This window comes from Physeter macrocephalus, chromosome 2, assembly GCF_002837175.3.
Source record: "Physeter macrocephalus isolate SW-GA chromosome 2, ASM283717v5, whole genome shotgun sequence".
Classification (NCBI taxonomy): domain Eukaryota; kingdom Metazoa; phylum Chordata; class Mammalia; order Artiodactyla; family Physeteridae; genus Physeter; species Physeter macrocephalus.
The window spans coordinates 59569056-59587208 of NC_041215.1; the positions used below are offsets into that span (position 1 = coordinate 59569056).

General features: G+C 40.8%; 1 protein-coding gene across 3 annotated transcripts in view; it reads left to right on the top strand.

The window, feature by feature from the left end:
- FMNL2 (formin like 2) overlaps positions 1–18153 on the top strand; it is a 316947-nt gene that overhangs the window by 263250 nt on the left and 35544 nt on the right. For all 3 annotated transcript variants that reach the window (XM_024122302.3, XM_024122303.3, XM_028478061.2), the window contains exon 10: positions 17531–17605. In XM_024122302.3, coding sequence (XP_023978070.1) covers positions 17531–17605 — 75 coding nt within the window. The remainder of the gene's footprint in view (positions 1–17530; positions 17606–18153) is intronic.

Here is an 18153-nt window from a genome sequence, read left to right on the forward strand (position 1 = left end):
AACTTCAAGTTAATCACCTTTTTAAACTCATGGTTGGTTTGAGTAATGAAAAACATCCTTAAAGAGAATTGGGGAGTTATAAGAGATACTATTCTTCTGACCCAAAGGTGAAAAAAGCCAATAACCTGTTACTGATTATTTCAACATTTAAAAAATAATAAATGTGACAACTTAAAACTTGTCTGTGCTTAAAGTGAGGTGTATCTTACAACTGTTTAGTTACCCAGCTGTTTAATATTCCAGTGTCCCCAAAGTGGAAAAATTTGTATGCAAATGAGTTTTCTATGATTTAATAAAAATACGTGACACAGTTTTTGTTTAAAAAGGCAAAAATAATAATAATAATAATAAAGGAAATACAGGAGGTAATGGTACCTGGGGCAGATTATCACGCTATCTGGTGAGCATTTGTAAAGATGCTTTGCTTCTCAACCTAACTTTTTTTTTTTTTTTTTTAAGATTTAATTTTATTTATCTTTGGCTGCGTTGGGTCTTCACTGCTGCGCGTGGGCTTTCTCTAGTTGCGGCGTGCGGGGGCTACTCTTTGTTGCAGTGCACGGGCTTCTCATTGCGGTGGCTTCTCTTGTGGAGCACGGGCTCTAGAGCGCAGGCTTCAGTAGTTGTGGCTCGCAGGCTCTAGAGTGCAGGCCCAGTAGTTGTGGTGCAGGGGCTTAGTTGCTCTGCGGCATGTGGGATCTTCCCGGACCAGGGCTCGAACCTGTGTCCCCTGCATTGGCAGGCAGATTCTCAATCACTGTGCCCCCAGGGAAGCCCCTCAACCTGACTTAAATTAGGGCCTCTTCTCTCTCCTCAAGACTGAGTGCAGTTTTGCACAAGAGGGAGCTTCCCCTTCCATTTCATTTGTAGCAGCCACTCTTTTTTTTCTTTTAAACAGGGTGTTACCTCCTTGTTTTTATTAATGTAAAAATGCCATTTCTAAAACCTGTGCCCTCTGCCAACTGTAAAACAGTTGGCCTATGTGCCCTGATATCATATTCTAGGACGATAGGAGCGAAAGACCTAAAGAGAAGGCAGCGAGAGCTGTGTGTTACTCTAAGGCCCCAGAGAACCTGAAGCAGAGGCTGGCACAGGGCCCTCCACGTGGAGCTTTCACTTGGGAGGTGTTTCTTTGACACTTAGGTGATGCTATGGTTGCGGGTACATAAGGATGGTATAAAGCACTCTGCTGTGAGTTGGTATGAGAATTGGGGTCAAAACTCTTCTAGCTTTGGTAATATCATCACCAGAAACCACTGGAATGAGAGTTTCAGTTCCCAGTCAGGATATTTTTGCCATTCTGGCATTTTATTTCTGCAGAGTAAGGCTAAAGGATCTTTAACTGTAGGATTACCTTGGTTTCTTTTTCAGTGAGAAAGAACTGCCTCCTTATTCTCTGTCTCCCTCACTCCACCCTGACTTGCATAGTAAGGATATATGTTTTTTAAGTCTGTATCTTGGGACTTAAGTATATTTTAGTATTCTACATTTGTTCTAGCTGTTTTCTAAGCCGTTTTAAATAAGTGGAAATAGAAAGAATTGTGGTGTTTTTTTTTTTTTTTTTTTTTTTTTTTCCCCCGGTACGCGGGCCTCTCACTGTTGTGGCCTCTCCCGTTGCGGAACACAGGCTCCGGACGCGCAGGCTCAGCGGCCATGGCTCACGGGCCCAGCTGCTCCGCGGCATGTGGGATCTTCCCGGATCAGGGCACGAACCCGTGTCCCCTGCGTCGGCAGGCGGACTCTCAACCACTGCGCCACCAGGGAGGCCCAAGAATTGTTTTTAAATGTCAGTCGGTTATAGGTTATTATATTGTTGCAGGTTATTTCAGTTGTTATTAAGCCCAGTCTACGCAGCGACTAAGCCAAGGCACAGGACCACATCCGCCATCTTACTAAATAAGCTGCTAGTTTCAAATAGAGCCGTTAAAATAGTTATGAAAGTGCTTGTGCTAGATATGTTAACTAGGGAAATGATAAGACAAATCATATGTATATCATATGTATGCATCTATGTGTATATATATGTATGTACATGTATTATGAGTAACAGTAGAAAGATGTATTTATGTGTAGTAATGCCCTAAAGGGAAACCAGTGAAAGGGTTTGGAGTGGCAGTGTTGCTTCTAATTTGTATGTGTGTTTATTTCTACTGCTTGTAATGTTTGGGAAGTAACACTTTGCCTAGTGTGGCTAAATGTTCCTATTGTGCAGGGTGAGATTTTCCCTTTCAGGAACATTTCATTTGACTTGCTTTCTCTTGTATTTTCTAAAGATGTTCAGTTATCTTTTGTGTAACATCTCTCCAAAAATAAAGGCACTGATCATTACTACTTCTTTTCAGAACTAATAAAGCCAGAATTCTTTGGAAGTTCTAGGGAGTTGTTGCGCAAATATATTTGTTACCAGGGAAAAAGCACTGTTATAAGATCAGGAGAGTTTGATAGAAAATAAAAGGCGTGATTTTTGTCCCACAAAACTACCATTGCCTTGAAAAAGACAGGACTGACTTTAATAGGTATTTAGTTAAGGACCAAATGTGTGCTAAAGTTAACAACAATTCAGAACTTTTAGAATCGTGTTTATGTGTATTTTTATTCCCTATTATAATTTAAGCTAAAGTTTTAGTTGCTTTTGCCAATGAATATGCTTATTGAGCTTGATTCCCTGTATGAGTGAAGTTCAAATTTCATTTGAAATTTAAATACTTGTAAAACATAAGCATATGGGGCTTCCCTGGTGGCGCAGTGGTTGAGAGTCTGCCTGCCAATGCAGGGGACACGGGTTCGTGCCCCGGTCCGGGAAGATCCCACATGCTGCGGAGCGGCTGGGCCCGTGAGCCATGGCCGCTGAGCCTGCGCGTCCGGAGCCTGTGCTCCGCAACGGGAGAGGCCACAACAGTGAGAGGCCCACGTACCGCAAAAAAAAAAAAACAAACCCAAAAACATAAGCATATTTTTTATTTATTTGGGCTCCATAGTCAGTACAGAAGGGTTTTGTTTAGTTTCTTTTAAACTAGCAAACAATCATCTTCAGAAAGAAAACACGAGCAGTGTTCATGAAACTGTTGCATTTTATTCCACATTATAAACATTAGCTAGCAGATTTGTTAAATGTATTAAAAAGGCATATGCATATATAGAAAGAGTAAGGCTACCATTTATTGTTTGCTGAGTGCCGACAGGCTAACATATTACTTTAATTATAAGCTCTACCCTATGAAGTAGGAATAAGGAAAGAGAGGTTCAGAGTAAATAGGCCTACTGACATACTTTAGTAACCGGCAGGTTTGGAGTTTTTACCCAGATCCATTGAACTCCAAGGCTCTGTACTTGGAGTCAGTGTTACATAACATATTGTCACTTATCGAACACCTTCTACACAAGTTGATACACACCCTCGATCTTCTACTAAAAGGCAAACAAAACAGTTACTGACTGGGTAGATTATTGGAGTGTTTGAAGTTATTAGTAAAAGCCAGGACAAACTGGGCTGTTTGTATGGGGCCCAAAGAGAGAGGATCGGTCTTGAGCACCGTTACTAAGGAAGAGACTTGATTTGGTTGGTGGAGGCGACTCTGGGAACAGAGGAAGAGGGGATGGGCATGAAGTCTGTCCTAGGGGCAGTATATGTCAAAATAAATGTGCTAGCGACAAGAAAAAATATTTGACTGGGGCCCATGTTACAAAATAAAGCACGACAGGAGGCAAGCACGATTAAGGTTCTGATGAAGAGTGGAGATTCAGAAAATCTTCACTGTGATTTTTCTTTTTTTTGGCCCGGCCGTGCAGCATGTAGGATCTTAGTTCCCCGACCAGGGATTGAACCTGTGCCCCCTGCAGTGGGAGCGCAGAGTCTTAACCACTGGATTGCCAGGGAAGTCCCTTCACTGTGATTTAAAAAAAAAAAAAAAAAGAATCTCAAATGGAAGACAGATAAAAGTAGGAGGGAAAAGAAAAATGATAAGGGAAGCAACTAATACTTATGTAGTACTTTACAGTTTATAAAGTGCTTTTATATCTACTCCATTTGATTCTGTGGAAACCTGAGAAGAGCATTTTATGTAATTCTGATAAATCTTAAAAATTATCATATGCATAAAAAACAGAGCAGAGAGATGCTGGAGACTGGAAGATAAGCAGGTCAGGCATTAAACGACTGGGCCCTGGACCAAATTTGTGGCCATGACAATGGGTATGAAACCATAAATATGAAGAAAAGTCAACAAGAGACAGAGTGATCCACTGAATATGGGGATGGACATAATTAGAGAGCAAGAATCTGTTCAGACAGCATACATTTAATTAAGAAGAAGGAAGCATAGCCACAATGAACAAGTAAGATCTGGGAATTTTTTTTCGGGTGAAGAAAATTAACTTTGATTTTTTATTAAGTTAATTTTTTTTTTTAGTGATGGTAAAATGTCCAAGGTCAGATTCTTAGTTCTGAACTGAACATAATGAATGAGAGAACAGGCTTAAACAGAGGTGACTGGGAATTGTGTGTGTGTGTGTGTTTTTTCCAAGTAGAGAATAGGATTGTACTAAGGAGTTGAACTCCAAAGGGCACCAGGCTAGAATGAGCTAGAAGGATACTCAGAAGAGCCTTTGTGCTTTATGAAGCACATAACACAGAGGTAGACAAGAGGAGAAGAGGATACCTGGTGGGTCTGGTATCTTGTGGTGCAAGTTCTTGCTTTAGGTGACAAGTTAGTCAAATGATCTCTATATCCCTTCCAATTCTACAGTTTTATGATTCTATGTAAAATTTTGCCTACACGTGTCTATGTAATATGTATATTCAAAGCGTTCCAGCTGAGAAAGATAAAGCTCTTCTTTGACTACAGATATAAAAGCAAGGTACCTAGATAATAAAATGATAGGTACAAAAATTTATGAACACGAACAAAAAGTAACGTGTGCAAGGCCATTTGGTAAGATAGTAACAAGCTTAGGATAGAAATAGATCACTGTGGTTTTAGGCTACACTGTGATTTTAATCCCCAGTTCCCTTTTATAACTGCCTGGAAATGGCTGCATTAGTCTCTTAAGCCCAGATGTCACTTACATAGTCAAAGGAGTTTGCTGCTTCCCTAACCAGGAAGTGAGCTGCATGTGCTGGGCACACTGCAGGTACCTGCCCCTAGGAAGGTCTAGTCTGTGAAAGCATCCTGGCTTGGGCAGTGTTTCAAAGGCTGGGCTTTTGAGTCATTGTTTAGGCTTTTTAGCTCCTGCTCACAGTAGGTCCATAGCCACAGTGGTTCATGTGGCTCCTGCCCAACTCTTTGACGTCATACATGAGCATGAAGTTGAGCTCTCGGACAGAGTTTCCCCCTCAGCTCTGTGTCACTGCAGAGTGGAAATGACCTATCACAGTAACATTGAGCTATAGCTGTAGCTTCAGCAGTTTGGTTTTAGCCGTGGAAAATAACGGTTCCTTCCCCAGTACTCATGCCAGCAACACGTGTAGTAGCCCAGATTCGCTGGTACACCACTAAGAACAATGCTGAATTTTCCATGTTGAAGTATTTTTCAGGAATAGGTATAAAACTAGGGAAGAGTATATTCTGTGTGGTAGGTAGCAAGGGCATGGTTAGTGCTTTGGTAAAAGATAATCATCTTTTGGTTCCTTGCATGCTTGTTCTTGATTGTTTGATGTTATAGCATGTCAGGTGTTCCAGGACAAATTTGTTTATTTGGACAGATTCACTGAGTCTGATTCTCCCTGAACTTGGGGAATGCATGTCCTATAGACCATGTGGGAAAAACTGTTTCTGTATTTCTCTCATATTCTTGCTTGAAATCTAACATTTACTTGGCTTTGGGGAAAAAAATCTAGCCTGGTAATGAGCCTCCATGTGACAGAGGTAGACACATCCCAGAGACAACCAGAGAACAGTTAGGGATTGCTGCAGTCCAGCCTGGTAAATGCCAGAGATTGCACCTTGCCTTGTTAAACATAAGAACTGAAGGAAAGTCTTTTTTCTTTTTTCCTACCTTGTAAACTGGTGGAGAGCTCTTTTCCATATAGAGAAACCTATTCTGTCTCTGAATAGTGTGACTTCATCTTCATGGAGAGATGGCAGATGAGTTGTTCTTTATATAGTGTGGTTGACTTCTAACAATCTTGCAAGACATTTTACTATTAGAAATCCATCTGTTTGCTTCTTCAAGTTTTGGATTTTAAGAATTTATTGTCTTTCATTTCTCCAAAGAAGACATACAGATGGCCAAGAAGCACATGAAAAGCTGCTCAACATCAGTAATTATTAGAGAAATGCAAATCAAAACTACAATGAGGTATCACTTCACACCAGTTAGAATGGGCATCCTCAGAAAATCTACAAACAACAAATGCTGGAGAGGGTGTGGAGAAAAGGGAACCCCTCTTGCACTGTTGGTGGGAATGTACATATATACAATGGAATATTACTCAGCCATAAAAAGGAACGAAATTGGGTCATTTGTTGAGACGTGGATGGATCTAGAGACTGTCATACAGAGTGAAGTAAGTCAGAAAGAGAAAAACAAATATCATATATTAACGCATATATGTGGAACCTAGAGAAATGGTACAGATGAACCAGTTTGCAGGGCAGAAATTGAGACACAGATGTAGAGAACAAATGTATGGATACCAAGAGGGGAAAGCCGCCAGGGGTGAGGGTGGTGGTGGGATGAATTGGGCGATTGGGATTGACATGTATACACTGATGTGTATAAAATTGATGACGAATAAGAACCTGCTGTATAAAAAAATAAAATTAAATTTAAAAATTAAAAAAAAATTATGTCTTTGTAGAAATAAAGAGGCTGTTTCTCTAGCCCAGTAGTTGTCACACTTTTGGCCTCAGGACTCCTTTTTACATCCTTACAAATTACTGAAGACCCCCAAAAGTTTTTGTCAATGCAAGTTATGCATTGGTATTTACTATATTAGAAATTAAAATAACATTTTGATAAACTTTTAATTTCATTTAAAATAACATAATAAACTCATTATGTGTTAACTTTTTCTATTAAAAAAACACCTGCTCTCTAAAACTTAAAAAAAGAAACCAGTAATCAGTGAGAATAGTGGTTGTCTTAGTCATCTCAGGTTTCCATAACAAAATACCATGCACTGGATGGCTTAAACAACAAATTTATTTTCTGACAGTTATAGAGGAAAGTCCCCATGCCAGCATGGCAGTCTTCCTGACTTTCAGATGGTCACCTTCTGTCTGTGTGCTTAGATGGCCTTTTCTAGGTGTGTCTGTGTAAAGGGAGATCTCTCTTCCTCTTCTTATAAGGCCACTTATCCCATCGGATTAGGGCCCCACCCTTATGACCTCATTTAACCTTACTTACCTCCTAAAAGCCCTATTTCCAAATAGAGTTGAATTGAGGGTTAGGGCTTTAACATGAATTTTGTGGATACACAATTCAGTCTATAATAGTGGCATTATTTTATATTTTTATACATCTTTTAGAGTCTAACTTAATAAAAGGTAGCTACATGCTCATGTCTGCTTTTACATTTAGTCACTTGTGTTGTTTTGGTTGAAGTAGTCAAAGAAAATCCAGCCCCATGAAAATATGCAGATGGAGAAGGAATTATTTTAAACAGCATTTTCAGATAATAGTAGATATTCATTTTTGATACTATACTATACAAACATTGGATAAGTAGTAGTTTCTTAAAAGTGAGTTGCAAAGTAGAATCTGAAACCGTATTAATGAACTTCTTACACTCTCTTACATTAAAATTTATTTGCTTATCTTCCACTTTGTTGAATGTATTCATAATTTTGTAACAATATGCAATAGTCACTTGGAAAATAACAATTCACTGAATTATCCAGATCATCTAATTATCGACACATTTCATAATGCAGTAGTTTTAAAAATCACATTCGTTATTATTGCCACCAATCTTATCAGAAAAGTCTTTAAATATTAGGAAGCTGTGTTAAGCTCATGGCGGATACAAGTTTTTCAAATTCTCATTTTTTCTTGAAAACTTAATTTTTATCATTGGAAACAAATATTGTCAATTGTTTCCTTTAAAGTAGAAGGTACATTTCATTGAGCTTTGAAGAAAATAACAGCCAGGTATATGAGTCTAAATAGTCAGTCAGTCATTCTTTCAAACAAAAACGAAAAAGTGGCTAGTTAATCTTGCAACTAGAATAATTACAGAAGTGCTTTCCCTCAAGACAACCATATGTTTATATGCAGCAAAAGTGCTTTATGCAGGGATCTCATTTCCTCATATAGAATATTAAAAAGGTGTGTATTCAGGGGTTGTGATTTAATATAATTAATGCTTTTTATTGCATTATCAAGGGTATTCTTAAGTGAACCTGGCGTTTTAAAAAAAACAACTGAGGGACTTCCCTGGTGTTCCAGTGATTAAGACTCCGTGCTTCCAATGAAGGGGATGCTGGTTTGATCCCTGGTCGGGGAACTAAGATCCCACATGATGAGCGGTGCAGCCAAAACATTAAAAAAAATTTTTTTTAATTTTAAAAATTAAAAAAATAAACAATAACTGAGAATGCATGGCTGTGATGAATAGTGATTACTGATATAATTTGGTGCTACTGCCTTGATTTGTTTTAAGGCACCAGTAGTTTTATTCACCTCCCATTGCTTTTCCACCACCAGTGCAAATGTTAACTCTGTGAAAAAGGCAAGTGACATCTTAGTATTATTATAAAAATAGTTTTGATCTCACAGACCCTGTCATGGGGTGTCAGGGGCCCTCAGGGTTCAAACACCCCACTTTAAGAACTGCTGCCCCAGTCTGTTGTCTGCTGTCACCTTGGGCCGGGTGGAGGTGGTTACAGGAAGCTAAGAGCAGGGTCCTCCTGATGAAGACCCAGAATTGGGGCAGAGCACAGAAGAAAGTAGAAGAGATGTGAAATGTGAGTTAGGAGGGAGCAGTGGACAGACTTCAGGCATTTGCCTATTTGTGGACTGAGGTCTTTGATCTAGCAAACAAAGAGTCCTTGTCTTCAAGGGCTCTGAATTCTTAGCACATCTTTGTTTGATTTAATTTGATTTGTCATGATTCATGCAAGAGGAGAGCATGGGTTGACGTTTGCCTCCTGAGCAGGTCCCAAGGTCTGTGGTGGGAATGCCACAGGATTTACACAGCTCCTACCATGTGCTGTTGCTGTGGTTTAGTGAACACGTGATGACCACTAGAAATGTGTCATTGGGTTCCCTCCCTTGCCTTGCTTGACCAAATTGAGTATGTGTTCAAAGGGCAAAGTGGAGAGGAAAAAATGAATGTAATAAAGCAGTGTTAAATAGACCTTTTTCTGCTGTTGAGGGATCTGACTGGCAAGTTGTCCCAGAGATGACTGAAGGCCTTCACCATTTACCAATTTAAAAAACAGCCTTTTTTGAATAACTAGAAGGTATTCTGGCCTTCCTGTAGGAATAGAAGCCTTGTAAGAATCTGTATCCTTACTGATGACCAAGAGATGTGAGTCTTGCAGTGAAGCTGGAGAGATTCAAGTCCAACATTAGGAATATTTCCGAAAGAGGTCACTGATGAGGAATTGTATTGTGGAGCCTTACCCTCTAGAATTTAATGAAGGCCATCTTTTTTTAAGGGGAGTGATAAAAATGCATTTCTCATTTAAGGTGTGGTGTGTCAACAAGTTATCCTCTGGGGATTTTACTAGCCTTTTGCTTCTATGTCAGGATTCTTTATTCAGTACAGCAAAATATATTCATGGGAAGTAAAACAGTCATCTGGATGCTTTGTGTACCTGATGCCAAACACCTGGATATTTGGAAACATCTGGAAAAGTAACTGAAGTTTTCATGAGGGTGTTTAGCATTATGTGGACGAAGCCTCTGGTTCATAATCAGATGTCTGCCAGCCCAAGATTGTTACAAATGCTTTATTAATTTATGAGGGAGGAGGCTGGATCCATTGTAGAATACATTGTTGTTTAGCTTTCGCTAGTTTTTATTTCAGTGGAGTGAGATCAGGTTGTTTTGTTTCAGAATGCTTCAATCTGATGAACATTTCCCCTTTTAAATCCCAAGGAGGAGACGGGAGAGCCAGCAACAGGTCGGAGTGGTCGGCCTCTGTCACGGCAGCCACCCAGTGTCTGTGTTTGAAATGTCTAGTCACCTCAGGGGAAATGATCATAGACCCCGACAACCACAGAACACCCCAGAAAAGTGGTTTTGTTGAGCCACCATGGCGTCAGTAACCCATAGACTGCTGGTGCTCTTGATAGAAGGTAAAAGATGCTTTTCCCTAGGACTAACGGTGCGATAACTGTTTACTTCATGTGGCCCCCCAGAAAACAGAACCTTTGTTCCCTGGCAGGCCCTGAGAGGGGTAGTCTAATCAGTTATAATAGATTGTGCCTTTAAAACGGTGCCTTCCTGAAGGGAGCCCTGCGGATCATAGGGGCCTATTGTGAGAAGAGAAAAAGAAAGTATTGAGTCAGGCGCCAGGCAACAGGGCAAGAAGGAGACACTTAAGTGAGAGGCCTTTAATTTTTATTAAGTAACCCTGAAGCATATTTTATAGCCACCTTGTAAGTCAGGCCTCAGTCTGGCTGCAGACTTTGTGTGGTACCCTGGGAGCTGTTGCTGGGGGAAGCCAAAGACAGTCACTGACCTTGAAGGGGACGGAGAGATGGCTGAAGGACGGCAGTCTGTTGTTCATTTCAACATCTGGCTAGCAAGATAATACTCTTTATTACAAGGCTTTTGTAAAACCATCTTTTCTCCGCTGTTAGCCTTTAGGGAAATCATCCCCTAAACTCTGCCCGCCTTTAGAGACGCTTTAAGCCACTGCCTCTTTTGCATCCAGAGCCTCCGGTTTATCCAAATGGTTTGGGACACTGGTCAGAAATATCTTTCACAGATGTTGGAGAACAGGGTTGAGTTGTTTTTTCGCAGGAGCTGTGCTTTTGCTTCAGCGCTCCTGGAAGTGAAAATGTATCTTGCTTGCCTTGGGTGTGGCCCGTTTTGTCTGGGCAGGGCAGGATTTATCCACTTCACAAGCTGAGTGAGCCAAGATGCCGTGAGATAGTGCTTTGCCCTTCAAGCTTGGTACTCAGGGCCTGTAGAGCCGAGTGCATTTCTCTAAATTTGCTTTGTGTAGAGCTTCCAGGCCAGTCTGCTTGGGAATATCATGTTATATTGCCATGACTAGATTAGAATTTTAGAGCTTCAAGATACCGAGTGAGAGAATTTTTTTCAAACTTTTATTAGCAATAAAAACGTTCAATGAATCTTTTTTGTCCCCCAGAAGAAATCTTACCAGGCAACTCAGTATAATAATGCAGAATTGGATGAATGAGGATAGAAGTCTCAAGAACTTTATCTGTGCTTTTCCTGCCCCTGCCAGGACCCCCATCCCTGGTGCGCCCCCATCCTTGGAACCCCCAACACTTTCCTCTGTAACCCTTACAGCTTCCTAGAAAAGGGTTTCACAACCAACAGTATAATCTAAGGCTCTCAAATCAATGGATGTGAAAACCAGGGAAGTTCATGGAATTGCCCAAGCTCACAGTGCGGTAATGGTGGTACTGTGACTTGTGACCTAGGTTTTATGGTCCCCTGTTTAATACTCCACACAGACTCATTTCTGCCCTCATATCCCATCACCCCCCACCAGTGTTAGAGCTTAAATGTGCAAAGAGGGCTGGATGTGTTAGGCAGGACCCCACAGGGATGGGTAGATGGGTTCCTGTGTTTGCAGACAAGTGGTCCAGGATTGATCCCAGCCTGAGTGTTTTCACTTGACATACTGTTAATTAGGGTCAGTGAATTTATTCACATGAGACTGATTTATAAATGAAGGTGCCCCTTAAGTTTACAGTAGAATATATGCTTTTCCAAAGCATATACTTCTTTCTGCCTTGTTGACTTCATTTCTGGTGGCCCTGGCTGTGGAAGTCTAATTCCTGATGCAGTAGGCTTCTCTCCAGTCTTCACTCCCTACCCTCCCTACTCCAGTGATACAGGAGTTTGTTACTGATATAGGAAACCGATGTCAAAGCTAGTGGGGGAATGAGAAATACCAGTGAAGAGAAAAGTCAAGAAATGACAGGTTTCAATTGCAATAGTACAGTTGTTTTACTTGAAAGTTTTCAGATCATATATTGTCTGGTCTTTGTTGGCAGATGGAAGTTATATGCAGCAGTTTATAATGTACACTAATATATACATGCAAACATGCTCCTGGCTCTCCTGTACGTTTGATGAAGGCCTTGAGAACACCCCCCAAAGGCCATTGTGTAGATTCGGAAAATAATTGGGGATCAGTGTCTTGTTCCTTTCATCCTCATCAGATTTTCTAAATGAAGCCGTTTCAAAGGAGAGAAGAGGCATGTTCAGCCATGATGATCTTATTTGAAACAAGTGTGCAGGGGTGGTCCAGATGTGAGCTGTGTGAGCTAGGACAAATTTCCTTTGATGTGGGACACGACTTTTACCAACCTTCCCCAAACACATCTTCCCATTTCCTGTGGGACTGTAGTATATTCTGGTTTAATGATTGCTAAAGTAACATAGAAACAAATATGAATCTTGTTCATATGCTTCCTTTTTTTTTTTCCCCCCCAGCAGAAATGAAGGGAGCCCTGGGAATCCATGCTCTTCCTGTAGAACAGTGTCAGAAAGTACCACCCTGAATTCATGAGATTGAGCAGTCTAAACCTTTACAGAGAAGGGCTTGGTGGAGCTGATAGGAGGGGCCCTTCTAGTTCTTAACAGTGGATGAGGAGAGGGGTCAGTCTTTCACAGTTTCCCCAAGCTGGCATCTATGTTGGCAACGTGTTGTTTTATGTATTTGGATCCTTTTCACCAAGTTCCTAGAAGCTGTAAATTGGAAGACATTGAAGTCTATTATTTTTAAAGATTAAAGGTATTTAATACTCTGTTTCATAGCACATGTTCTCAGCATGCATTTGTCTGTTGACGGAATGAGGGATTTCTAAAGAAAGGCTCCTCTTAATGTCTATTTCAGTCCTGTCTATCAGGCTAGTACTATGACTTTTGGGATCTTAATTCAGCTTAAAATCAATCTAATATTGCTTGTTCTGGAGTTGATGCCATCTCTTTCTGTTAACAATCTGAGTAGTTTTGTTGTTGCCCACATGTGCTTTCCTTGGCTATATAAAATCCACTTTTCTTAATGTCCTGGACACAATCCCTGATTATTTGGGAGTTACCTTATTATTCATTGTACCTGTGCAGGGACAGTGGGCCAGTCCCTGCTGCATTCCTATGACACCCAGTTATAGTAACTATATTTCTTTTTTGTGTAGTTAAATTGGAAGTTGAATGAGTTGTGGAGTTAATGATGTAGCTATCCAGTTTACAGTTGGTAGTCAGAAAGGCTGAGGGTTAAATCAGCTAGTCCAATATTGTATAAGCCATTGGTTTCTAAATGCTGGTCCAACAAATCTGAGTCTTATTATTATTTTTTTTTTATTTTTTTATATTTTTATATTTTTATTTATATTTTTATATTTTGGGGGTAGAAGTTTATTAATTAATTAATTTATTTTTGCTGTGTTGGGTCTTCGTTTCTGTGCGAGGACTTTCTCTAGTTGTGGCAAGCGGGGGCTACTCTTCATCTCGGTGCGCGGGCCTCTCACTATCGTGGCCTCTCTTGTTGCGGAGCACAGGCTCCAGATGTGCAGGCTCAGTAGTTGTGGCTCACGGGCCCGGTTGCTCCGCGGCATGTGGGATCCTCCCGACCAGGGCTCGAACCCGTGTCCTCTGCATTGTCTTCTGGCAAATTCAAGCAGACAAAAGACAAACGTATCCAGTCAAAATCTGTCTCCTGAAGCACTTCTCTGATCTTAACCCTAACTAAATTCTCTCCTACTTCCCACTCCTTTCAAAGTTGCTTTGAATCATAGGATCTAGCAGGCAGATTCTCAACCACTGCACCACCAGGGAAGCCCTGAGTCTTATTTAAAAGCACAAATTCCTAGTTCTAACCATGGAGATTCTCATTCAGTGTGTCCTGATTTAGACCCTAAGAATCGTCCATTTTTAGAAGTTCCATGGAAGATTCAGGTGCATGGACATCAAGTGCATGCCTGATGGAATGATTGGGTTTTTAAAAAAAATTTTTATTAATTTTTATTTTTGGCTGCGTTGGGTCTTCGTTGCTGTGTGCGGGCTTTTCTCTAGTTGCAGCAAGCAGGGGCTACCCTTCGTTGTGATGTGTGGGCTCCTCATTGCAGTGGCTTCTCTTGTTGCGGTGCACGGGCTTCAGTAGTTGTGGCTCGCGGGCTCTAGAGCGCAGGCTCAGTAGTTGTGGCGCACGGGCTTAGTTGCTCCGCAGCATGTGGGATCTTCCTGGACCAGGGGTTGAACCTGTGTCCCTGCATTGGCAGGTGGATTCTTAACCACTGTGCCACCCGGTAAGTCCCTGATTGCAGTTTTTAGTATATGTGCTGCCAAAGTGAGCACTGATTGCGGTTTTTAATAATAACATTTTCCATCTCTGTTGGTGTCTCAGATAATTCTAGAGTGCTTTTACTATCATCTTGAATATGTTTATCTGAACATTCTGGGCTGTGTGAGGGAAGGAACATCAGGCTGGCAGTTGGGGACCTGGTTCTAACCTCTGTGTGGATGTTTCATCAAGCTGGAGATATTTGATCTGTCTGGGTGTCAGTCTCATTCATAAATTGAGGACCCTAGACTCCCCAGGGTACTTTGCAGGTTTCTTTACAGTCTATTATAACTGATTCTTTGATTTGGAAGGCTTTGCCCTCCTAGTAATTGTCTTCATCGTCACTGCTCACTGATGGCCGCTGCCTCTCCTGGTTCAGTGAGTACCCAGCTGCTCAACAGGACATTAATCCCAGCCTGCTTCTCAGGAGAGCTGGTAGCTGTCCCCACATCCAGAGCCACCTCTCTTCCTTTCTCCTGTCACTACCCACCTCCCAAAACAGATTGAAGTAAATTGTCCTGCTGGGAAACAAGTTCTTATGTTGAGGTTTCTCTTAAAGAAAATTTAGGTTGTAATTCTAACCTTTTCTATACCAAGCCTTGCCGGTTTTCACCCATTGGGCTTTTTTTTGCGGGCTAGAGACACGTATGCCTTTGGGCACAAGACGTGACTGATGTCATGGTCTGGGGAGCTGGTCCTGCACTTCCCGTGCCCCATTCAACAAGCCTTTTTTTCCAGGAACTTGTGCATATTTTCCAGAGGGGCTGGTGGGCCCCGGGGCTGAACATGGCATCCTTTAAATCTCTGGTTCTCAGCTTTTGCAGATCATCAGAATGGTCTGTAGTGCTTTGCAAATGTACCTGCCCATGTCACCCCAGCTCCACCTGGGCCTCCTGCATTGGGCTCTCTGGGGTGGGGTTGGACACACATGTCTTTTAAAGGCTTTCCTTTAAACTCTGCCTTCTGGAGCCTCCTTCCCTTCCTGCAGACCCGGCCCATGCACTGTTCCTATCTTTTATAATTATTTTTTGTTTAGGTGGGTATAGATAAATGGGGAGTTGTCATCAGAATATAGTAAACCGTGGGGCTTCCCTGGTGGCACAGTGGTTGGGAGTCCGCCTGCCGATGCAGGGGACACGGGTTCGTGCCCTGGTCCGGGAGGATCCCACATGCCGCGGAGCGGCTGGGCCCGTGAGCCATGGCCTCTGAACCTGCGCGTCCGGAACCTGTGCTCTGCAATGGGAGAGGCCACAACAGTGGGAGGCCCGTGTACCGTAAAAACAACAACAACAACAACAACAAGGAATATAGTAAACTGTGGTCTGAATCTGTTGAGAAGATTAAGTTGCTTTGAGACTAGAAGTCCTTCAAAGGTGGGAGCTGCATTTTAGCATTCCCAGCACACGGTTAAGGCACAGGAACCACTACTAAAAACTGACTTGTAGTCCTTGTCTACGGAGGTCTGAGGCTTCTTGTTTCGCTCTAAAACATCATGGGGAGTAGTAGTAAGTCATTCACCCTTTCGTTAAGAGTATTTTTTTCTTAAAAAAAATTTTTTTTTTGAAGTATAGTTGCTTTACAATGTTGTGTTAGTTTCTGCTGTACAGCAAAGTGACTCAGTTATTTATATATACACACACACACACACATTCTTTTTCATATTCTTTTCCATTATGGTTTATCACTGGATATTGAATATAGCAGATGCAAACTATTATACATAGGATGGGTAAACAACAAGGTCCTACCGTGTAGCGCAGGGAACTATATTCCATATCTGGTGATAAACCATAACGGAAAAGAGTATTTTAACATAATTTCTTGTTTATCCTCTATTCAGTGCAATTCAACAAATATTGAGAATTTACAACATGCTAAGCATTGTTTTAGATGCTGAGGATAGAGTAAGGAACAAAACATAAAATTCCTACCTTCATTGGACCTTCTCTTCACCAAAATGTATGTGTCTGTATGTGTGTACACACACACACACACACACACACACACACACACACGGAATTTAACATGACAGAATTAAATGGCTGCATTATATAGCATTATGAAATATCATTTTAGGAGAAATCTTTAGGATTTAGGATTGGCCTGAGTATTCCTAAGACCACAAAGGGAATCAGAAAATTTCCTTAAGCATGTGAAACCTGGATTAAATTCACAAAAAATGTTAAGACCAGAGACTGTGTCTTACTAACATAACAAGGAGCCCACGGGTGTCCGGGTAAATACTTTCTGAAGGTGGAATCAATCAACCAATGGGTTTAGGACTTTGCTCCAAAAAAGGTAGACAAGGACACTGAAAGAATTAAAGTTCTTCCTTTGATTTTTTGGGCATAAGTCTCCAGAGAGTCGTTATTTGGTACAAATCTTTCTTTGACTCTGTGTTCTTAACTCCATGTATTTAATTCCACGTATAACCAGAATACCTTGCGGCTCTGGAGTTCACAGTATTTTATCTGCTTATTTCACCTGTTCAGCAAAAGCATTAATTCAAGCTGAATGTGTGAATTTCAGGCCTCTGGAGTGCTGCTTTACAAATTACTGCAAATTTCTGTATCCACCTTGAATGGGTTAGATAGCCTCCCAGAGTTTTTGTGTTGTAGTTTATGCTTAAAATTATTTGATTTGGTTAGACATGATATGAACATTTTGAATCTGCTTCTCAAATAATTTAAATACAAAGTTATTAAAATCTTTTAGCATGTCTGTTTCAAAAGTACTTTTGTAAAAAGGAAAAGTATGGTCTTTTTTTTTTTTCTTTGTAACCATAAGCAACATTCTGGGCTTCTGAATGCCAGCTAAAAAGATTGGTGGGGCAAACAAAGATGACCAGTGAAAAAAGAGCACATTCGGTATGGATTTCAAAATAGCAAGAGAACATGCAAGAGAAACCAAGGGTGAGCTTTGGTCCTGGCTCACTTTGCTATTTGTGTGTTAATTATAGGAAGAGAAGTAAATAGCCTGCGAGAGAGGAAAAAAAAAAAAGATGTTCTGGAAATAATTATTAATGCTAAAATTTCTGCATCTAGTTTTGGAGTGCTTATGTTTGGAATTTCACGTGCACAATGATAATGTGTGTTTCAGGTTTGTGGAGAAAAACAGCGCTTTGAGAAGTTGATGGAACATTTCAGAAATGAGGACAATAACATAGATTTTATGGTGAGTTATTTCAGTACTACTTTCAATAAAGCAAACTCAGTTTTTAGCAGTTATTTCCTAAATCCATTTATATTTATATATTATACATACATATGTATTATATGTTATAAAGGATAGGAAACTGAGTATAATATGCTAAAGATCCAATTTAGACTTGCTCTTTTAATCTGTATTTTACCTTTATGGCATTTATCTGCAGTTTTATTCTTTATGTATACACTATAGTAAAGGCCCAAAGTACTGATTACAGTACTCTTGTTGACCCTTGAACAATGTGGGGGGTTAGGGGTGCTGACCTTCCCTAGGGTGGAAAACCCACCTGTTAACTTACAGTTGGCTGTCTGCTTACACGGTTCCATGTCCGCACATTCAACCAACTGTGAATCGTGTCGTACCTAGTATTTGCTATTGAAAAAAATTCACGTGTGAGTGGACCCACACAGTTCAAACCCATGTTGTTCAAGGGTCAACTGTATTTATAGCAAAGGGTGAAGCCATGCATTTGCGAAAAGGAAGTTAACACCTGGCACAAATGCCTGCAAGAGCCA